The following is a 24,346-nucleotide window of genomic DNA, read 5'->3' on the forward strand; positions in this document are numbered from 1 at the left end:
ACAATTGGTGGCCACCCGGGCAAATTTGAAGCTTTTGAGCCTGACAACGAGCCATCCTCAACAAGGTTGGAAAGTGACAATGAAGATGAGGCCGCAGCCTGATGTTCAAGAGGTGGACATGGAGGAGGTCCAGGGAGAAGACATGGAAGCCAGAGAGGAAGACAACCAAAGCTTTAGTTTCTAGACTATCATTTGACAGATGTATGTTGAAAATGTTTTTGGGAGATGCGATGGATCATTGTGGATCATTCAACAGTCTCTTTCTTTTGTTCTTCAGTGAAATCATCCCATGTGACGAGTCAACTCATTTAATTAAAGATCAATTTGTAACTAAATGTATTTTTATTTGTATTGGAATGATTTAATCACTTGCAATTATGTCTCCTTATGATAAGGTAAAATGTGTATGTTTCGGTCTCCATATGACATGGTAAATGTATCCAATGCAAAAAACATAATTAAATTGTATTAATATTGCATTTGCATATATTTCCATTAATTCCCATATATTCCAGTAATTCCCATGGAAAGTTTCCACCTCTGAATATTTCCCAAAATGTGCAACCCTACTTCCAATACACATTGCCTGTGAGCGTCAGAGGTGAACCAGTTGCATACACAGCTCGAGCAAGACATTCATCAGCATTTCTCTGACTACGTTCATTCATTGAGTTAAAAAAAACTTCTGATTCCAGGAGGACCATGAGTTGTTGCTATCGGTAAGGTGTCTGATTTATCATTTTCACCTCGAATAGAAGTACAGGGACTTTTGTCAGAGGTTGCTTGTTGTGAGCGCTGAGGGAACTTTATGCACCTGGCCAGATGATTCTGCATCTTTGTTGCATTCTTCACATATGATTTGGCACAGTATTTGCAAATGTACACAGCTTTTCCTTCTACATTATTTGCAGTGAAATGTCTCCACACATCAGATCATGCATGTGGCATTTTCCTGTAAACATTAGGGAAAAAATACAATTCCATGTACAGATAAATAGTTAAGCAGTTAGTTTAAACAACTCCTTTGTAAGATAATACTTTGCTGTAGGCTACTATTTACTAGTTACCAAAAAACATGTCATAAAATATATATAGATATATAAATTTACCAGAAAGCATGTAGTCCTTGGCTCACAGTGTAGTAGTTTGGGCTCAATAGCATCTCATTAGTGTGCAAGATCTTGAGAATCAGCTGTACATGTGATGGAAGAATGCACTGTACATGCAGAGGATTGCAATTCCATTGAATGGGGATAGTTTAACCACAATATCCCACAAGACCTAGAATTGCCTTATGTGTGTGTCCCACATAAAAGGTTCACTGTTAGCATATAACTTTTTTGATGAGTTTTGAGTTATTTAACTTCCAATGAAGAATTTCCAGAAATGTCCTGGTAAGTTTCTGACCCTTTGCAATTCTAGAGAAGACCAGCGTTGAAGGATATTGGAGATAGAAGACATACAAGTAGTTGGCAAAAATAGAAACAAATGAGGGACAAGCAGATGACTATTGGACGACTACTCAAGCAGTCTGGGACATTGTCATCTTGTTGTCCCTCATACATACAGGTGTTTCTATACAACAGTAGAGAGGGAGATATGAAACTGTCTTCAGACAGGCTTTAGGAAGACACGTTGAACTAATTAACAAGAATATGACTGCAGCAAATGTGAGCCAGCTTTAAGATAATTAAGTAAAAGTTTTTTTTGTTATGTTCTTTGTCCATGGCGTCTGATCTACAGAGGGCGGTGCGGGTGCAGGTTTTTGTTCAAACCAAGCAGTAACACACCTTGTTCATCTATTCAAGTCTTGATTGAAGTCTATGATTAGTAGAATCAGGTGTGTACTGGTTGGCATGAAAAATAACTTTAGGGGCGATTATTATAATTTAAGGTTAAGTTTGCAACATTTGGAAATGAATTAAAATATATATATTTTTAAAGGTGAGCTTAAAGGGTACATTCAGTACCCAGTCCGGACTTTATACATATTTTATCAAATATATTTATTGTACATAAACAAATGGTGTAAGTCAAGTCATAAAACTTCACATGAGAGATTCATCTTTAATCTTTTCTTACAGGACTTAGGGCAGTATATGTTAGAAATGCCTAAGATTTTGGTGGGCTTAATAGGTGCACTTACCCTCCTTTGAAGAGTCCGGACAGTATCATTAATGTATTGTTGACCTGTTTTCAGGGGTGTGGTTTTGGCGAGGGCATGGAGCACCCTGTACACAGAGGGGAGACGATGTCCCTCGGACTGCACGACAGGTACTGTGCAATGTATGTCCAACTTTTTTCTGCATCTATACACGATCAATCAACATTCCTCACTTTCGTCTGAAGTGCCTCATCTTAGCAGTTTCTGCTTTTCTCATGTTATGTGTGAATGTGTAACTTCAAACACTTGCTTTTCAGCTCAACGCACTAAAGGACTTCACTGTACAATTTCAGCAACCCATTATAATCCTCTCTCATCTCTTAAGTAGTATGTGAAGTAGGTTTTGGCGATACCCCGGTATACGGTATAAACGGTATATTTCGAAATACCGACGGTATGATTTTCAATACCGTTTAAAATGTTATTTTGGTGTTGGTACACTCCCACCTCGCAGTGGCGCCACTGCTTATAAGTTAAATATAACTAAGAAATCTAAGTTAAATAAATTACACTTCTCTTTGCTTATTTGAGCTGTTCTTGCCATAGACTCGGTCTTTTACCAAATAGAGCTATCTTCTGTCTACCTTGTCACATCACAACTGATTGGCTCAAATGCATTAAGGAAAGAAATTCCACAAATTAATTTTAAGGAGGCACCTGATAAATTAAATGCATTCAATACCTCATGAAGCTAGTTGAGAGAATGCCAAAAGTGGGCAAAGCTGTCATCAAGGCAAAGGTTGGCTATTTGAAGAATATAAAATATATTTAGATTTTTTTGGTAACTGCATGCTTCCATATGTGTTGTTTCATTGTTTTGATGACTTCACTATTATTCCACAATGTAGTACAAATAAAGAAAAACCAAACCCTTGAATGAGTCTAAAACTTTTTACTGGTCGTGTATATCCAGCTAAGGGCTCCAGCTATGCATTTGGTTTGCTAACTGTCAAGATCAAGCTTCTTGGTTACAGCAGACTCATTGAATCCCCTCCTGGATCAAGATCCATGTTGCCTCAATTGTTTTGTGCGTCCCCAAAGAATTATGTTATTATTTATATATATTTTTTAAATGGTGCCCCTTGTGTGCACATTGGGTAATACCGAAAACCCTGTTATTGTACAGAAAGGGTATGTGGATACCGCCCCAACCCTAATGTGAAGCTAGACTAACATGAAAAAAAAATGTATTCTCTCCTTTTTCTGTCAGTTTTGCTCTCTTTCTCTCAAGGACAGAGATGGACATTTTAGTTTTAAACTAAAAATAATGTGTTTTATTTTGATCATTGCAATTACTAACGGTTACATAATTTGCATTATTCAGTTTCTGTATTTGAACTGGAACATTCCTGTTAACTACCATTCATAATTACGCCTTAAAGTGAGTCAAAGACATGGACTAAGTACGCAGTGTTCATGCAGCTCTGTGTGTGTGTGTGTGTGTGTGTGTGTGTGGGCTAACTTTGCTCTTTGGGCCTGTCTCCAGGCCCCTCTATAGGACGTGTTGTTTTTGTACCAGGTGACTAATGCCTTAAGCTGTGAGTGTGTTTTTATCCGCAAGTCATCTACCATCGGTAACGCAAATGAAGTAGGAAGTTGTGTGATTGTGGAGCGCCATGGGAGATTACTCACAAGATCATGACTGTTGACAATTTTTTTTGCATAAATGATGCTGTTCTCTTGACTATCTTTTCTCTGTGTCCTCTCTGGCGCTGCTGTAGTGTCAGCGAGGTTTCTCTAAGCCCCTGTCCTTTGTGCCTTTTTGTGTGTTGCTGCAGCTGTTCAGGGATTTTGTCTTCTCAGAGCACTTCATGAAGATTTTAGTGGAGTGCCTCAGCTGGAAACGCTTTTTATGTTACAGATTCTGCTCTAACTGCGTCAGTGCATTTAGGCCTATGGTATATTAGGACTGTGAGCTATGACTACCGAAGTATACAGTAACTGTTGTTACGTCTAACCGAATCCTGCCTCCAGTAATTTTCACGACCATAATATCGGTTGTATTTAAGGGCAGTGCTTCAGGCATGTAGATGTATTGTCTCCCCTCATTTATATTGTCCCCAGTACTTTTGAAGCTCAGATAATCGCATGGTATGCTTTCGCTGTAAAGCCTTCTTGAAATCTGACACAGCGGCTGGATTAACAAGAAGTTACGCTTTAGTTTGATGTATGACACTTGTATTTTCATGAATGTTAAATATTTCTGTAATTTGAATTTCGCGCTCTGCAATTTCACCGGTTGTTGTCGAGTTGGGTTGCTAGCAGAACACCTGCGCCAGAAAGGTTAACCTCTGGGCGCTAGCGTCCCACCTCGACAACAGCCAGTGAAATTGCAGGGCGCCAAATTCAAAACAACAGAAATCCCATAATTAAAATTCCTCAAACATACAAGTATTATACACCATTTTAAAGATAAACTTCTTGTAAATCCAGCCACAGTTTCCGATTTCAAATAGGCTTTACGGCGAAAGCACACCAAACGATTGTTAGATCAGCACCTAGTCACAGAAAACCATACAGCCATTTTCGAGCCAAGGAGAGGACTCACAAAAGTCAGAAATAGCTATTAAATTAATCACTAACCTTTGATCTTCATCAGATGGCACTCACAGGACTTCATGTTACACAATGAATGTGTGTTTTGTTCGATAAAGTTAATCTTTATGTCCAAAAACCTCATTTGAAATTGGTGTGTTATGTTCAGAAATGCATTGTCTCAAACAAACATCCGGTGAAAGTGCAGAGAGCCACATCAAATAACAGAAATACTCATCATAAACATTGATAAAAGATACAAGTGTCAAACATACGAATACAGATAAACTTCTCCTTAATGCAACCGCTGTGTCAGATTTCAAAAAGGCTTTACGGTGAAAGCACACTTTGCGATTATGTTAGGTCAGCGCCTAGACACAAACCCATACAGCCATTTTCCAACCAAGGAGAGTGTCACAAAAGTCAGAAATAGTATTAAAATGAATCACTTACCATTGACGATCTTCATCTGGTGGCACTCCCAGGTCTCCATGTTAGACAACAAATGTTTGTTTTGTTTGATAAAGTTCATCTTTATGTCCAAATACCTCCGTTTTGTTGGTGTGTTTAGATCAGAAATCCAAAGGCGCTCTCAACACCAAGACGAAAAGTAAAAAAAGTACAATAAAAGATAGTAGAAACATGTCAAACAATGTTTAAAATCATTCCTCAGGTTGTTTTTGTCATAAATAATCAATAATATTTCAACCGGACAAAAGCTTCTTCAATGGAAAAGGTAAACAAGAAAATCTCCCGTGGCTTATTTTTCAAATTACCATGTTTTGTTTTTAAATGTCTGCGCAAGGTTTCATCGAGTTGTGAGATAGTGCTTTTGCACATTTAACACACTGTGGCTGAGGAAAGGCACTACTCCCAATATAACTGAACCCCAAATCAATGTAGTTGTCATCATATTTGCACCTCTTTGATGGTCCAACGTCCCTGTCTGTTGTTCGGTGCTTTCCCGGGTAAGGGGGCAGTAGCTCTTCGGCTGCATCAGATTCACAACTGTCAGTGTCCATGCTAGCTGGGCTAACAACAAATGTAGAATTACTGATGCTAACATTGGATGTGCTCGTGGAAGCAGAACAACTTGTCTTCGACAGATGCAGGTGTAGTACTGCTGGTAGTAGTAGTACTACCAGTAGAGCTGGTATGTGTCTATGGACGCGGGCCTTACTTTTTTGAAACTATTTATCCATTTTTGAGCAAACGAAATGAGCAGCAGCTACGTTTAACTACATACTGACTGTTAGTGGAATTCCCGCGAGAGAGTAACGGTTAATGTGATGTTTTATTTTGGGCAGTGAAACGAGGCTGCTCAGGCGAGAAACAAACCTCACGCAAATGCATAGCCCAGTTGGAAAATATAAATGTGAATCACGTTTTTATTTGGCGTACCCCCAACACCGTTGCGCATACCCCTGGGGGTACCAGTTTGTGAATACCTCCTCTGGAGGAAGCTACAGACATTTTTGAGGAGGTGGACATGCCTTGTGGGCTGGTGTTATGGACCGTAGATATGTAAAGAGACATTTTTATTTTTTCAACACCAGTTTTATACAACACAACAAACAGTATACTTTTTGTCCATAATTTAATGTGTATTTACCTGTGGAGGTGGCTGTATTTGAATTGCAGGGGCCAGGGGCACCAGACAAGGCTGCTGTGGCGGTTTGACCAGGGGAGATTGAGGAGGTAGTTGGTCCAGAGGAGGCCGCTTCGGTGGTGACAGACGGGGGCTGGTGGTGGATCAAACCACCGACGATGGCATGGAGGAGCTGGTGTTTGTAATGCTGGGGTTGAGGGGCTGACAATGGCGTGGCTGAGGGAGCAGGCACGTGGCCGCCGCCTTCAGCTGGGGACTCCGGCGGCTCCTGAAGGTGTTGCACACTGGGAGGCACTGGCGGTGGTGATGCACCTGTCAGGAGTGGTTCCAGTGGGGTGTCCAGCAGAGGCAATGGCGTTGACGCTCTCATCCATGGCAGCCCTCTCCTGTGCCCTCTGTGTTCTGAGGGCTGCCCAAAACACTCTTTCTCCTCTGCCCTCTCCTACTCACTCCTCTTCACTGGTGCTTGTATTCCTCCTCAGTGAGGCATGTGGCGACCACAGGGAGTCTTCTGTATTGGTCTGGCCGATACGTCAGGAAGGTAAGAATGTACCCCATGTCCATCCCTATCAGCCCCACCTCTATTACGGCGTGCTCTTCTAGGGTTGGGACTGGAGCAGGGGCTGGGACTGGAGCAGGGGCTGGGACTGGAGAAGGGGCTGGGACAGGAGCAGGGGCTGGGACTGGAGCAGGGGCCGAGGGTCCCCCTGTGGTCGCTGGAGAGGAGGTGCTGGTGGACGGCACAGTGCTACTGGTTCCAGGAGAGGCGGTGCTAGGACCCTGTTGGGACCAAGACTACATCAAACGGGTCCCTTCTATGGCTGAAGGGACAAAAGGGAAGAGGCCACACTTCTTAAACCCTTCCACTACAGAGCGCATGTCCTTGCAGTCCTGGTAGGGTAGCGGAATACTCTGGCAAATTCTGATTTGTTTACCATGTAGGAAGTGGTCAAAATGGCTGAGGACTCCAGATACCTTGAAGAACTTAGCCTTTAAAGGGCCAAAGTATGCCAAGTCCAGCGGCTGCAGGACATGGGTGCAGTGTGGTGGAAGTATAACCCCTCCTTTAGTGCCGCCTTGAGCACCTCCGGGTCCATGTGGCTCTTGTGCCCATTGGAGAGGACGCTCCTAGACTGCATGCTGAAGGAAGTGTTGAAACCACTTCTTGAACAGGTCCCTGTCAATGTAGCTACAGTTTGACTGTCCATACAAGGGGTTATACTTCAGTGTGTAGTGGCCGCCGGGGAAACACTTGGGGTAGATAAATGGGGGGGACGTCCTCCCAAGTTGCGTTGAAGCAGGCCAGCACTGTAATGTGCTCCTTGGTCGCTGGAGCCTGCTGGTACCTGCTCTGGTTGCTACAAAACCGAGACTCGTTGTAGTTTTAGATTTGTCTGGGTTTTTCCCTCCACCCACTTTCCTCCAAGTGCTTCTCATAAGAAGTGAAGAAGGTGTCCATCATAGTACTCTAAGCTAGCAACATTAGCAAATCTGTTCGCTATATTTCAGGGGTCAAAAGTTGGACATTAAATAGTGTGTTCTGTCGCGCAGTCGCATTTTACAATATACCGCGTGTTTATATAATTTTTTGGAAAACTCATAACATAACTTTACTTATTTAAATTGTAATGAAAATTGGTGGTCAGCTAGCTAGAAGGGAGTATTTATTTGCAAAACTTTATTTGCAAAAGTTGGAGGTGATCTGGTCCTCCATTCGCTAGTGTCTGAAGTTATGCTGTGCCCAATGTTGAATTAGCTATGCATGGGTACAAGGAACGGACCTTTTTAAGTAAGAGCTTAAAAAACGTGCGACAATAGCAAGCCTATCGTCTCATATTATTGAACATGGAACTATTGTAATGAAGCAGTCAATGTAATACTTCAATGTGCTATATCATTTTCAAACATTTGCGAAAATGTAATATGTGGGAAAACGCTGTTCTCAAAGAAGCACCTGACTCGAGCCGTTTTATGTGACAGAGATGAAGATATCCGTTTGAAACGTAAAAAGAGGGGAATGTAAATATGCAACAACTAGGATGGGTTGTTAATATGACTAGGATTGTGCCTTTGTCTTCTGGACAACGAAAGAAAATTGATATGAAAACCAGTAGAACAGGAGAGAAATGCTGTGAAACGTTTTTGGTTGCTAGCTTAATACTGTAGCTGTTCTTGTTAGCTGCTTCGTGCTGCTTCTCTCTCCCATTGCTCCCTGCAGCCTGTGTCTGTGACTAGCCAAGCAACGAGTCTCCGCTCTGTCTCGCTCATGGCTAGAGACGGCCATTAGCTGACATAAGAAAGCTACTTTCTAACTCAATAAACTCACTCACTGTACATGACTGTTTTCAGCTAAATACTAATTCCAGTCGACTCCAACACTTTTCCAGTTGTTGAATTCTGGCACCAATTTAATTATGAAAATTAACCTATAGACTGAAAAGCATGACCGGTCAAATGTATTTTCAACGACTAACAGTTAACCAATAGCACCCCTGCATCCCACTTAAAAGATGTTTAAGAAAGATAAATCTCATTGACCATTAAGGTGAAAGGTAAAACAATCAGTGAAACCTAATACTAGTACCAGTACTATTTCACTACTCCTTGGTTTGTTTTATTTGGGCCTAGCCAGAGTTTGTGTTGTTTGACTAAAAGTGGATCATAACTAAAAAGGAGATGTTCCAAAACAGAGAATGTGAGAAGGCATTCATCGTGTGTTTCTTGGGTAGAGGTAGGCTCCTTTAGCTTGGTTCTAAGCTGCCTGCTGCTGCTGCACCCCTCAGCAGAGCTCCTCCGTCTTCAGCACCTGCTGGGCCTCTGCTTTCATCACGGATCCCTCTGATGCCAGGCTAACGCCCCTTTTCTGCTTTCGCTACCACAGTCTTTGAGATTTTCTACGCTGGGTGAGTTTCTCTCAACTAGCACTTTCAGCAGAATTATTTCTCAACCCAGAAATGCTTTGATAATGCCAAATGCAGATTCTTTTCTGATCAATGTCTTTTAGGGCCTTTGCTTTTGTTTTTTACATGGTTCTTCTTAGTTGAATCTATCCAAATGTAGACAGTAGAGTGTTGTTGTTGAGGGAGAGCGATTCTAAATCACTTATAACTGACATTTTGATTGATTTGATCACCTGTGCCCTCTGGGCTCTTCACTTTGGTGTCATCAATGTTTTTCCATTCCTGTGACAGCTGGATATACTGATAGATGTGATTAACCCATTTGGCTGTTGGTAGAGCATGGCGCTTGTAATAACCATGGTTGTGGGTTTGATTCCCGCGGGGGACCAGTACAAAAAATGTATGCACTGTGGTGGTTAATTTCTTTACTATCAAATTACGAGAGACTAACTTAACAAGTCAGAGTCATACTTAAACTAAATCTTTATTCACTTAATAATAAGGGAGCAGGTCAAGACAGCACACACACATAAAGTGAATCGATTGAGTGCTCTACGATAATGATGGCTGGTCGACAAATCACTCTCAGGTGATTCGTTGAGAGCCCCGAGACAAAGGTTCAAAGGTCTTTTATAGCCACGATACACCCCTCCAGTCTACATGACAAACAACAGATGTGTGGAATGGGTCACAAGGCTAAGATTTGTATGAAATATACTTATAATTCACAGCAGACAGTATCTGCTGTAAAACTGTTCTCGCTGTGTAGAGACCAGGGTCTGGCCCCCCAACTCCATACTGGTGCCAATTCCCCCTGGTACCCCAACTCCATACTGGAGCCAATTCCCCCTGGTACCCCAGCTCCATACTGGAGCCATCTCCCCCTGGTACCCCAACTCCATACTGGAGCCATTTCCCCCTGGTACCTCAACTCCATTCTGGAGCCATTTTCCCCTGGTTCCCCAGTACAGAAACATTAACTCATGCTCTGGAATGCGGTCTTGTTAGGCTTATCACCCAAAGACATGGTAAATCTCCTGTCAGTGTTAAATCTCCCAGAGGCCCATCCTCAGTAGAACATACACAGATGAAAATGTTCTAAGAACCCACTATTCTATTCCATAAAACAACCATTTGATGCAATAACAGTATTATAACATAACCTTGTAATTTCTCTCACAGCACTCACTACTGTAAGTCATTCTGGGTAAGAGTGTCTGCTAAATGACTAAAATGTAAAAGATGGGATGAGGAACCACACTATGTGGTGACAGCATGTGCGGTCAGCTGCTTGAGGGTGTGTCTGGTATTTAGACAGGCACAGTTCCTTCTGCATCCAGTAGATGGTATACGTTTGTCTGTTCTAGAGTCAGAATCTTGAGGGCTGTCTTGTTTGTTCCTCTTATGCTCATACAGGCGTGTACACACACCTACTGGCCAGTACAAATGCACAACAATCTTATGGACAAGCAAGTGTGTGGATGATCAACACTTCCTTTAATACAGTGTATGTGTTCTTTTAGTACAGTGTGCTCCTGTCAGAACAGTGATTGGGTGTGTGTTATAGCGAGACTCCGAGAGAGTACAGCTGTGTTCCAGCACAGTGAGGGTGTGTTCCTGACTTTTGGCCTGTCTTCCAGGGTTGGTGTGTCTGCAGAGCTCAGGAGTTTCGCTTTCGTGCACTCTCTATCACTCTCGCCCGTGGCCCTAATGGCCTCTGAAAGAAGCCCACAGATCGATGCTCACCGTGGCTCTGATAAATGCAGCCATTGTCAGGCTTTACTGTAAAAGCTGGAGGTATTTGGTTATGGAGGATCAGGTGCTGCCTCCTCCCCTCTTTGTTCCCAGACTGTCTTGTGCTTTATAGTGCTGTTCAGTTGTGGCTGGCAGGGCAGAAGTCAAACAGTTGCTTTGTGGTGGTAACAATGATGCAGTTTCTTCAATAGATGTTCGGATGACATTCTGTTTTTGAAAAAGGTATAGGTTCCGTGATGAAACATTGCAATGATTGTGAAATAATTAGCGCAGTCTTTTTAAATGTGCAACTCTGCATTTAGGACTATCTGGTGTCATGACAAATCCATGTTGAGATGTTTTCCCTCTCCTCTCCAATTTGATTTAGGTATGTGTCTAAATAAAGAGTTGCAGCTTAAGTGCTCCAGAAACAGGCTGTAGTGCAGTTTACTGTAACCTGCACGTTGAGCTCCGTTTTCTGATCCGGAGGCAGTCTTGGTGTTTGTTGAATGAACATCTTCAACCATTCTTTGTTCACTCAGACAGACACCATTCATCATTTAATTTTTTTTTTTTAAATGTGCTGACATCTGGCTCAGCACCATCCCCACTCATCTGACAAAAGGCTTTTTAATCCCCTGGTTTCCTTTGTCTGTAAAAAGATTTAAAAAATATTCTCCCTGTCAGGCCGAGACCGAGCACATGACCACCCTGCCTGACAGACCTGGCTGTGTCCTCTGTTGAATGAACTTCACTGTGAAGAAGTGGCCCAAGACATCATGGCTCCTGTGAAAATACCTGCAGTGGTTCTACTTGTGATATTCTCCCTCGTTGTGGGACGAGATAGTGAGTCAACCTAGAGGGAGTGATTACGGGCAGGTTGGAAGACATTCCCTAAGGCTCCAGAGTGAGAGAGCAGGAGAGGATTGACTATAGGGGTCCCATCTTGAGACACAGCTCCACAAGGGGTCATTTTTCACGACGTTGTGAGTAGAAGAGATTTGAGAAGTGTGTTGAAACAAAGGACTAAAGAGTGGGCTTGCCAAAAGGAAGTAGCGCACAGGAAATGACATTGCTATAGATTTCTTGACAGGGCCTTCAGAGCTATTCAGACAAGAGGAACTGTAATCGTGGAAATGAGCTGCACAACGCTCTATTCTTGGCTTTTATTTTGCTCTCGGTGTTTGGGTGGGATGTTGGTCTTAGGAGGAGAGGAGTTTCAGTGTTTCATCTTGATCAGCTGGCTGCCTCAGGCAAGGCCAAGGCTGACTGCACACTGTGTTCCTGCTAGAGGGCTCGGTGGATGACAGCCATGCAGGGGACAAATTTTGAGGGGGCAATCTAACTGGATGAGTCCAATGGAATGAGAGATGGCATGTTCATTGTGTATACCAGTGTACAATCTGCCATGCTTGCATATTATGGTCATCGGAGTGGGGAATATACATTCCCTCCAAAGATGTAGGGGGCCATGTAGTCCATAGAACTGTAATGATATTTTTATGATATACTCTTTGTCCTACTTGGAATTACACCTATGCAGGTGTGTGAAGTCGCACAAGCTAGGTTTCCATCCAATTGGCGACAGATTTTCATGCAAACATTCAAAAATCTGCTTAAAAACAAGAGATGTTTCCATCAAATTGACTTGTGAAATGCTTGCGTTGTATAGCGAGTGTACCCACTCTGGTAGTGGCACGTGCGCTCTAGCCACCAGCGGTATCTGTTAGCTAGAGACTGTTAGCCACCAGCGCTATCTGTTAGCTAGAGACTGTTAGCCACCAGCACTATCTGTTAGCTAGAGACTGTTAGCCACCAGAGCTATCTGTTAGCTAGAGACCACCTATAGCGTTCATGATGACATTATTATGGACAAAATAGAGAGATTATTTTTATTTAACGGCAGCCAAGCATCGATGATCATGTCACCAGAATAAGAACCTCAATATTTATTGGAAAGGAGCATCAAGTTCATCACCTTGCACTTTCACCACCCTGTGAAGTTCACTGTTTATTTAGTCTGTAGCCTTATAAACTGCATGCTTTCCCGACTAGTCGTAGTGGGACGACAACACATTTCATCACGTGACTCCAAATTTACTTTGATATTTCTCAAAGAAATCCAAATGTAATTTTTTTCTTTCCTTTTTATATCCCAGTGTAAACTAGTAGTATTTTAGGCACTGCTCTCTAAGGGTGGGCAGATGCTAGCGTTTTTTCCCCCCTCCCTTTACTCCTCCCTCCACCTCTCCCTATAACAAGCCCAGCACTGCAGTCGCCGCTCCTTTAACAAGGTGGCACTGTTGTTGAGCTGCTGGGCTAGAGTTGGCACAGCCTCAAAGGGCGACAAGACCGGAGAGCTTTTCCCCCTCTAACAGGAGATGACTGTGAGTTGCCCCAGTAGGCACAGGAGATAGGATCCGTTGGCTTCTTCTCACTTCTGCCACTAGTGTCATAAACCTGTGTGTAGCCTGCACTGCTGCTGCCTGTACCACTCCACCCCTGTCGCTGCTGCTCTCCCTCCCTCTGATCCGAGTGGGCAGAGTGGGATGGAAGCCCTTGCTGGAAGCCTGTTCGTGGAAAGGCTCTTTGCCGTTGTTAGCGCTGTAGCTCCGTGCTGGTGACAACAAAATGCCGTTGAAATGGAAAAGCGGTTCTCCTGTCAGCTGGAAATTCCCAGTGCCAGTTCTTAAGACATCCAGGTCCTCGCCGCTCTCTCCTGCCTACATGTGAGTAAAGACAGAAATGGCAATCACATCTTAATAAATAACCATTTGTTATGCACATCATGCTATGGTGGTGGTGTATTTTCTGCTTTCTTTTTCAGTTGTTGTTCTGTCCCCCTCTCTCATTGCAGCCTAATTGGGCGGAATATGATGGGAGCATTGTTGCGTGTCGAGAGCGGTCGATTTAATACCCTCCTTTGTGCCTGGCCAACTAGCGGAACACTGTCCTCTAGAGCAGTGTGGCTCATTATCCATGGCCGTGGCCCATTTAGATTTTTCAGGGGCCAGGAACACGTCCGCCACCCTCCGCCCTCCTTGGGGCTGTGTTTATCCGCCGGCAAAGACTGCTGGCCGCCACAGCAAGCTTGGGAGGAGGCTGCATGCCTTTGTCAGGGCGTCTGGCGCACCCTGGTTTAGGAGTTATTGTCGTCTGCTGCTACTGCTGCTGCTTCTCTGGAGGGGGGAGGGCAGAATAGGGAAGGTGCTTCCAGGCTCTCCTCCTTCCATCTCCCCCTTCTGTGTGAGAGATGCCCCCCTATCATGTCCTCTGTCAGTCACCCTGCTAGGCTAGCTGAATGTAAATGGTGGGGATCAGGTTATCTCCTCACTAGTGAACAGTAACCTGACTTAATTTGGTTTGGAGGACTGGCATCCTCAGGAGCAAAGACCATATCAATGCTGCCAATTCTGGCTAGTGTCAAGTGAAAACTCACATTGGTACATTGCGTCGTGCTTCAGGCTAGATTGAAAGGCTCATGGTTGTTGATGAATGTGTGTGGTTTTTGGCTTCATTTTATCAGAATATTTTGAATGGAATTTCAGGCTCTGTTTGTAGTTCTTTATAGCAAGAGGAATTGAGACGGGTCTCCATATTCTTTACCATACAGTAGATAGATCATTTATATTAGATATTGAAAGGTGCATTCTGTATCATTCATTGCTGATTATTACCATAAAATGTCTCAATTCTGAATGCAGTATGTAGCCTACATGACTAGCAAAGCACATCATGAGTTAACCAGAGAGATGCCTTCTGAGTGGATGTATATACTGTACCTTTTGTTGAAATTCCAGTTGTCCATGCCCTGTTTGAGTAAACTCCCTTTTCCTATCCACACATTATATTAACATATAGAACACTGAGAAATTCCCACAGTACCCAACATTCTGAATATACCTTCAGTGTTTGAGGTAAATGGCATGGCAGGTAAATCTGTAAAATAACAATGTATTAAGTCTAAATGTGCACAGTTTTACTGTTACATCAATTCTCTGCCTGAGATATGTTCAGGCTAATCATTCCAGAACATAAATGCACTTACGTGCACTGACTCGAGACTAAACCAAAAATGACAGCATGGGAAAAATAATTTTCAAATAGTCAATTTCAACATTTTCTTCCAAAAACTACCATAACTGTATCCGTAATTGTATATAAAACCGTTTATTTCCTAAATTGATTTGAATTGAGATGGACTTGACCCCAGTCCTGATGGGGTGTTGCTTATAAGCTTAATTTAAGCTGAAGCCACCAATTCTCACATGATATATTTAGGTTCTCAATCATCATTAACGTACAGGCTAGGGCTATAAACCAACATATTTTACCATTGCATATAGCTCTTTGTCTCTTCCGTTACGACAGCAAAATAGCCTTTCCCCTGTAAAAATGACAAACATAACGAGTGGAACTGTAACATTTAATAGTGAGCCATGCCCTGCCCAGCCCTGCCCAGCTACTACTTAGACTTTTATACGTTGTGTGATGTGTTTTTCGATGGCATGATGTGACATTAGCCCTCTCATTATAGGTTCCTCTGTGGTTCCTCCATGTAGCCTACTGTAACGGAGCGGAATGGCCTCCATCTGTGTGCGTAGCTTCTCCCCTTTCTCTAGATATGGCCGTTTTCAACGTGGAGAGAGCAGCATGTGGGGATGTCTGTATGCTAACACATAACCAGAGATCCAGGGACAGGGTGGTATTTTAGGAGGAGTTGGTGGGTATTAATGTGTGATTGTGTGTTAGCTGGAGATTATTATGGAGCCTGGTCTGTGTGTTCGTCTGCAGTGATCTCACTCAGGCCTAAATATAGCCTCTGCCTGTGGTGCAGATTTCATGCTTGGGAGGAATGGCAAAGGTGCACTGCCCGGAAGCCATGAAATAACTGGAAGTTCAATGGGAATTCAAGGCAATTCCAAGTCCTTAACAGTTCGTTTCATCCTCGCCTCAAGGACACTGGTAAAACCAGCAATGATATTCAGTTGTTTACACTTGCACTATATAATCATTCTTAAACATTTCCCCATCTGTATTCTTCAGCCAATGTCCATAGGATTGTTCGGCCCCCGTGTTAACCACTGAAAGACAAGGCCATAAGACGAATTAGTATAAGCTGTACGATCTGCTAAGGAAATGACATCATAAGCCTAACGTTTCATTACTAGGCCTAATTATAAGGTTATTGACAAGAAATTAAACGGAAGTAGATTTTGTTTTCCATAATGTATGGAGAAGCACAACACCCTGATTTCCTGGTTAGGAAAAAAGCCCTGTATAATAGCATCCGAGGGAAAATAGTTATTTAAGAAAAATGGTAAATAAACTAATCTAAAACTAGATAGAAAGTATGTATATCAAATAGCTGCCCTTTTTCTGGCCCACATTGATTTTGACAAACAAAAAAATGTGTTCGGCCCTCCACCGCATTTACATGAATGTTGTATCTAGGGGAGTGTGCATCTACCCTGGCAGGTACAGCAATGCCATAGGATCCCCCAGTCCACTGTGATAGGCAGCTAAACCCAATAGTACCACATTTACATGAATGTTGTATCTAGGGGAGTGTGCATCTACCCTGGCAGGTACAGCAATGCCATAGGATCCCCCAGTCCACTGTGATAGGCAGCTAAACCCAATAGTACCACATTTACATGAATGTTGTATCTAGGGGAGTGTGCATCTACCCTGGCAGGTACAGCAATGCCATAGGATCCCCCAGTCCACTGTGATAGGCAGCTAAACCCAATAGTACCACATTTACATGAATGTTGTATCTAGGGGAGTGTGCATCTACCCTGGCAGGTACAGCAATGCCATAGTATCCCCAGTCCACTGTGATAGGCAGCTAAACCCAATAGTACCACATTTACATGAATGTTGTATCTAGGGAGTGTGCATCTACCCTGGCAGGTACAGCAATGCCATAGGATCCCCCAGTCCACTGTGATAGGCAGCTAAACCCAATAGTACCACATTTACATGAATGTTGTATCTAGGGGAGTGTGCATCTACCCTGGCAGGTACAGCAATGCCATAGTATCCCCCAGTCCACTGTGATAGGCAGCTAAACCCAATAGTACCACATTTACATGAATGTTGTATCTAGGGAGTGTGCATCTACCCTGGCAGGTACAGCAATGCCATAGGATCCCCCAGTCCACTGTGATAGGCAGCTAAACCCAATAGTACCACATTTACATGAATGTTGTATCTAGGGAGTGTGCATCTACCCTGGCAGGTACAGCAATGCCATAGGATCCCCCAGTCCACTGTGATAGGCAGCTAAACCCAATAGTACCACATTTACATGAATGTTGTATCTAGGGGAGTGTGCATCTACCCTGGCAGGTACAGCAATGCCATAGGATCCCCCAGTCCACTGTGATAGGCAGCTAAACCCAATAGTACCACATTTACATGAATGTTGTATCTAGGGGAGTGTGCATCTACCCTGGCAGGTACAGCAATGCCATAGGATCCCCAGTCCACTGTGATAGGCAGCTAAACCCAATAGTACCACATTTACATGAATGTTGTATCTAGGGGAGTGTGCATCTACCCTGGCAGGTACAGCAATGCCATAGTATCCCCCAGTCCACTGTGATAGGCAGCTAAACCCAATAGTACCACATTTACATGAATGTTGTATCTAGGGGAGTGTGCATCTACCCTGGCAGGTACAGCAATGCCATAGTATCCCCCAGTCCACTGTGATAGGCAGCTAAACCCAATAGTACCACATTTACATGAATGTTGTATCTAGGGAGTGTGCATCTACCCTGGCAGGTACAGCAATGCCATAGGATCCCCCAGTCCACTGTGATAGGCAGCTAAACCCAATAGTACCACATTTACATGAATGTTGTATCTAGGGGAGTGTGCATCTACCCTGGCAGGTACAGCAATGCCGTAGGATCCCCCAGTCCACTGTGATAGGCAGCTAAACCCAATAGTACCACATTTACATGAATGTTGTATCTAGGGGAGTGTGCATCTACCCTGGCAGGTACAGCAATGCCATAGGATCCCCCAGTCCACTGTGATAGGCAGCTAAACCCAATAGTACCACATTTACATGAATGTTGTATCTAGGGGAGTGTGCATCTACCCTGGCAGGTACAGCAATGCCATAGGATCCCCAGTCCACTGTGATAGGCAGCTAAACCCAATAGTACCACATTTACATGAATGTTGTATCTAGGGGAGTGTGCATCTACCCTGGCAGGTACAGCAATGCCATAGGATCCCCCAGTCCACTGTGATAGGCAGCTAAACTCAATAGTACCACATTTACATGAATGTTGTATCTAGGGGAGTGTGCATCTACCCTGGCAGGTACAGCAATGCCATAGGATCCCCCAGTCCACTGTGATAGGCAGCTAAACCCAATAGTACCACATTTACATGAATGTTGTATCTAGGGGAGTGTGCATCTACCCTGGCAGGTACAGCAATGCCATAGGATCCCCCAGTCCACTGTGATAGGCAGCTAAACCCAATAGTACCACATTTACATGAATGTTGTATCTAGGGGAGTGTGCATCTACCCTGGCAGGTACAGCAATGCCATCAATGCCATAGGATCCCCCAGTCCACTGTGATAGGCAGCTAAACCCAATAGTACCACATTTACATGAATGTTGTATCTAGGGGAGTGTGCATCTACCCTGGCAGGTACAGCAATGCCATCAATGCCATAGGATCCCCCAGTCCACTGTGATAGGCAGCTAAACCCAATAGTACCACATTTTCTCCTGGTTTGACACGCCAATACTCATCAAGCCTACATGTTCTGTGCCCCCTCCCTGTCAATTCAGTACGGTTATACAATGAGAACAGCACACATCCTCAAAAACTCAATCTTAATGTGATTACACAATACTCAGGATCTTCAACACAAAAGTAATAATGCTTGAAAGGTTTCTCTAAATTTCAGAGTCCTTGCTCTCTCTCCCCTGACAGTGTTTTCTGATGAATCATACCTTTGTGTTCACAAAACGGCTGCAATTAACCTTTTCTACAGAAATATAAATAGAAGGCTGGCTGAAGTTCGAATGTCTTATCGATGTGAATGGATATAGGCCTGTGCAGGTGGGGGAGATTGGAGAGGTTTGGCGTTGGTAAGTCTCTTTAATAGAATTGGCCTTTTACGAGAAAATGTTGTCAAAGGCATGCAGCGCCGTCTGCCACTGAGACAGTCAGTTGAGAATATATGCCGCTGTGTGTTCTGTGTGGCTCCTGCTCATAAACTGTACTCACCCCCAAGGTTTATTTATGTTCCACACCGCTCAGATAGGATGGCAGCTCTGTGTCTTCATTAGCATATCTTTCTTCCTGACTTTTTAAATTATGAAAGCCAAAAATCTGCTGATAATACTGCTGGATGAATGCTGGAGGACTTGGTGTTTCACAGGAAGCACATTTTGGTGCATGATGTGATGACTCGTATTGCGCGACTGAAAAACCTCAGGAAGTCTGTTCTCCTTCATATCAGGAATGTCAATGGTCTTTGCATAATCTTTCTCAATAGATACTCACCAACCTTCACTCAAATTGCATGTAGTGAAATGATATAGCAGGTGATGATACCAGAGGGTTGCAGGATCAATCCAACAGTGTTTGTAGCTGCCATGTCGTCTTAACAATGGAGTGGCATCTGTTTGCGCTCCTATTAGTAAGAGTGTCTGCTGTTTATATTACACCATAGCTACTTTTGTTTAAGTAAAAAATTCGGAGTGACTTCAAAGCTGGTTTTGTAATGCACTTAATGCACTATAAATAAATCAATGTTGTTTTTCCCTTCATTCGAGTGCTTGGTGCTTTCTTTGCATATGGATACTAACAGCCGTCTAGTTCTAGTCAGCAACATCCTGGTTTTAAAGGTAGTTGGATAAAAAAAAGTAAAAAGACACCTTTCTGTTTCGATCTGGCCGCTCCCTCAAAGCTTAATTAAGAGGCGACCGTCGGGTCCAACAAAGTTAAAAGGGATGTTGGGTAATCAAAGACTGGGATGTGCTAAGTTCTTCAGTGAATCTCATTCGTAGGGAGCAGAAGGTCTGGCACGACATGAAATCACATCACAGCTGCTTCTTTCACCAGTACCTGGAACACGCTGTAGTTCATCATTATGAATGATTGAAAAAATATGTTATGTTAATTCTCTATTTTGGGTACTGTGCTGCTTGTTTCTCTCACCTGTCTGAAACAAAGTCCCGGTTTTATAAAGTGGTGCACTGTCTGCCTCTGTAACGTTGATACAGTAGAGGAGAACGGCGGTTATTTGGGTTTCCCAGGGTCTTTTTCCATCCTTTGTGGTACTGTTGGACATAGTTTTTAAACTCAACTTGCAGCTTTGGTTGGTGTGGTGTGCTGCACAGTATCGAGCCATTTAATTATACTGATAAACAGCTCCCTGGGGGGAGACAATTAGCTATCTTTTGTTGGTGTTTGTGGTGGTAGTGGCGTTGTGTGTTTCTTTGTTGCAGTTCTGTAAAGGGATTGTCTCTATTTTGATATTCTAAGGCCCTATTCACACTAAGAGATATGAAGGAGAGTCTGAGGAGTGGAGTGGCGAAAGAGATTTCTAGTTTTAAATTCACATTACATCCTTGCCTTACATGTCGTTGTCGCTGGCAACGCGACATTCTTGGTCATCAGCTCTAAATGACTAAATATCACAGTAGCCACTAGCCAGCAAGCACAAACTATTCAACAATGACAGTTTCTTCTGAAACATATTACACTAAGCTATTGAATAATGCAACCAAATCATATTACACTCTTGAATAAAGCAATAATTCACAAGCATGTGCAGACAATTGAAGGGTTTATTTTCTCATCTGTAGGCTACACTCATTACATTTTAGCTTCAAGACAAAAGTGCAGAGTTGCTAAAAGCAAGTCTTCATCAAGTAACGTTATCCTATCAAAAATGAACGATTGACCCGCTCATGCAAATACAAAAGTGCAGTAGGTCTACCTCGGAACATTGCAACAAACCAGGCTTCACTTTTATCAATATCATGCAAATCATTACATGTGGTAAGTTTCACGTTTTAATGCCACGTGCACACGTACAGTGACATGCCTTTCTTGCGAGCTCTAAACCCAACGATGCAGTGAACAACATAGTGAAAATAACACCAAATAGAAATAAGAACAAGGAAGTTATTAAGCCATGTGCACAGGGTCAGTTCCAGTAGCATATTTAGAATGTGCAGGGATAATGGAGTGATAGAGGGAGATATGTATAGGGGTAAGGTGACTAGGCATCCGGATATATGATACAGAGTAGCAGCAGCGTATATCGTGAATGAATGTGTGTGTGTGTAGAGTCAGTATAAAAGAGTCAATATAAATGTGTGTGCATGTTATGCGTGTGTGTGCAAATTAATGTGTGTGCATGTTATGCGTGTGTGTGCAAATTAATGTGTGTGTGCATAGAGACTTGTGCTGAGCGATCAGTGCTTTTTGAGGTCGTTTTGGTTCGGTTCAAAAAGAATCACGGTTTTTGGTTTCGATTATCTTAAAAGACTAAAGGGACTATGCATTATGTGGGTTGAATGCTGTAACACACAATAAAACAATTACAAGTCCCATGATGGTCGTGGCTGTCCACTACTGCTTACACTTATTAACCATCATTTATTCACTTAACTGTAATGCAGTATTTCAGTTGTTGTGTATGTTACGTTTGTTTTATTTGATTATTTTATGATTTAATTCCAAGTCATCTCATCTTTATAGAGCTGCAGCCTATGCTCTCTGACCAAATCCCTATTTTGTAGTTCTTCAAAGTAAATAAGGCATATTTTTATGACTACTGAATACCAACTATTAATCACTTAGATCATGTATTTTCAGCTAGATAGCCCGCGAAGCAACAGCGGCTCTCTATATCACCGGACTATCCGGCATTCTTCTCTCTTCTGTAGCAGGCGTAAAAGAAACAAAGACCGGTCAAGTAGATGCGCAAAGGATTATGGTCATTGTAGTTAATTACCACGTTTTATGCACTAAACAGTAGAATATTGGCCTTTTGGCCTTTTTTTACAGTTCAAGCTGGATCTGATTTATCTCTAGAGAAACTGGGATGTGCGCATTGAGCTCACTCCCTCCCAAAAAAACTAAATGGAATTCAAATAATGGAATGAAGTTGGTCGATTAGATCAAATAAAAAAGGCAGCACCAGGATACAGTTGACCAGACTGAAGCACAGACTAACATGGGCTTCCATATAAAACAGCTCGTTGCAATTCACTTATAACAGTTGCGACTGAAAACGTGGGTATAAGTGAATTCACTGCAACGAGCTGTTTGATATGGAAGCTCATACCCGCCATAAAACACATAAAGTACCTCATGGTTGTCAACGTGCACAATTAGTCTGTGCTTCAGTCTGGTCAACTGTAGCCTACTGATAACAACCACAGCTGCAGGTAGTCTAGAGAAGCCTATGCGTTCTGGGTCTGGCCAGGGAAAACTCAAGGTCATGTTTTAATAGCCTAAGCTATGTATTTATAGCCTAAAATAGGCAATTATTTTAGGTTTATATTCAAACAGACATATTTTTATGGTGACTTTCTTTTTTATTACGCTAAATAGATTTCAGCGGGGGCACGGAGATCGACCTTAGGGGTTCATCCAAAATGATTGACTGGAAGTATTCCATCGACAACATTCTGATAACTGTATGAGTATATACAATGCAACCCTGCATGCAGCAAGCTCAGCCCTGTTGGTTTCACTGTCCAATCGAAATGGTCTCTTTTGTTTGTGTAAAGGGGCGGCAAGTAGCCTAGTGGTTAGAGCGTTGGGACAGTGACCGAATGGTTGCTAGATCGAATCCCCGAGCTGACAAGGCAAAATGTCTGTCGTTCTGCCCCTGAACAAGGCAGTTAACCCACTGTTCCTAGGCTGTGATTGTAAATAAGAATTTGTTCTTAACTGACTTGCCTAGTTAAATAAAATCTAGATCAAAAAGGGTTTTAATGTTTTCATCCTCAGTAGGGTCAGGAGTTTTTTTAAAACCATATGACCTGATTAGAAAAAGAATCTGGTCCCATCATAGCCCATATAGAAAAAAAAGACATCGCCCATATAAAACATTTTTTTTGTGATATATTACTATGTCATACGCTACAACTAGGGTCCGAAGTTGTTTCGGTTAGCCTACTACCAGACCACGCTGGTGCCCCCCGGAAAATAATTACCCACCCACCACTTTGATTAATGTGGTGCCACCTCTGAAATCACCACACAATGTTACAAATGAAAAAACATCTCCTATTTGTATGATCTGCATTTGACATGTTTTTAGTTTTTGTTTGTGGAGATGGGCTTCCATAGTTGTATGTGGCTCAGTGCAGCTGGCAGCTACTGCAACATTTTCAGAATGTAACAGCCTGTTAAAGCAATTTCAGGTATAAACTCAATAAAACAAGTCTCAAATATTAGGAAAATGTCTAAACATTTAAGTTGTTTTAAAAACATTGCTCTGCTGTTAGCATTTATACTGTAGGAGTGTTGGCTCAACGAGACTATTCTGTTTACACTGCCCTGCTTCAAGGGGGGCGACTGTTGGCCGAGTGTCGACACGTAGCAAGTACTCATGTTTACATTTGAGTAATATGTGTAACTGACGGTATTTTTACGAATAGTGTAGTAAGTGTGAAGAGGCTCTTAATTCTAATGATTGTCTCACCAACAGGAAGTGCAGAAATGGCCTACCAAACATTCAGTTTGATGAATGAGCGTCTGTCAATTTGTTTTATTTCCTCATTGTAGATGGAGATTCCCATTAAGTAGTTAGATAGTTTGACAACATCCTGGTTCCCTGTCATTGTTCCTGTAGGTTTAGTTTTAATCCAATACTATCCTATCCCACTTCTAAAAAAAAATAATCCCTCAACCAGATGCGTGAATGAGAGGAAATAGACACTGTTCACTAACAGCCATTTGATAAAAAGTCTGCTGCTATTAAAGGCCCAGTGCAGTCAAAAATTAGATTTCCTGTGTTTTTATATATAGTCTTTCCACACTGAGGTTTTGGATATTTCCTATTTTTTGCCAGTGTGCGGATTTCCATCTTTCTAAGCACACTATGAGGTTTGAATAATACTGTGAAAAGTATGATAATGCCCTTTTAGTGTAACGGCTGTTTGAAAAGACCACCTGAAATTTCAGCCTGTTTTGGTAGGATAGAGAGCGAAGGACAACCCAGCCAGCCTAACCCGGATGACACTGGGCCAATTGTGCGCCGCCTCATGTGTCTCCCGGTCGCGGCCGGCTGCGTCACAGCCAGTGATCAAACCCAGATCTGTAGTGACGCCTCTGGCACTGCGATGCAGTGCCTTAGACCGCTACACCACTCGGGAGGCTTGGGATAGAGGTTTTACC

General features: G+C 42.7%; 1 protein-coding gene across 3 annotated transcripts in view; it reads left to right on the forward strand.

Annotated features, from left to right (window-relative positions):
• LOC115135609 (kelch-like protein 13) overlaps window positions 1-24,346 on the forward strand; it is a 91,742-nt gene that overhangs the window by 24,222 nt on the left and 43,174 nt on the right. Inside the window, exon 2 of one of the 3 annotated variants that reach the window (XM_029670499.2) lies at window positions 2,201-2,274. In XM_029670499.2, coding sequence (XP_029526359.1) covers window positions 2,222-2,274 — 53 coding nt within the window. In that variant the 5' untranslated portion in view covers window positions 2,201-2,221. Of the gene's footprint in view, window positions 1-2,200; window positions 2,287-13,228; window positions 13,672-24,346 lie in introns of those variants that run through there. The other 2 variants (XM_029670498.2, XM_029670497.2) reach the window with 2 other exon arrangements.

This window comes from Oncorhynchus nerka, linkage group LG10, assembly GCF_034236695.1.
Source record: "Oncorhynchus nerka isolate Pitt River linkage group LG10, Oner_Uvic_2.0, whole genome shotgun sequence".
NCBI lineage: Eukaryota > Metazoa > Chordata > Actinopteri > Salmoniformes > Salmonidae > Oncorhynchus > Oncorhynchus nerka.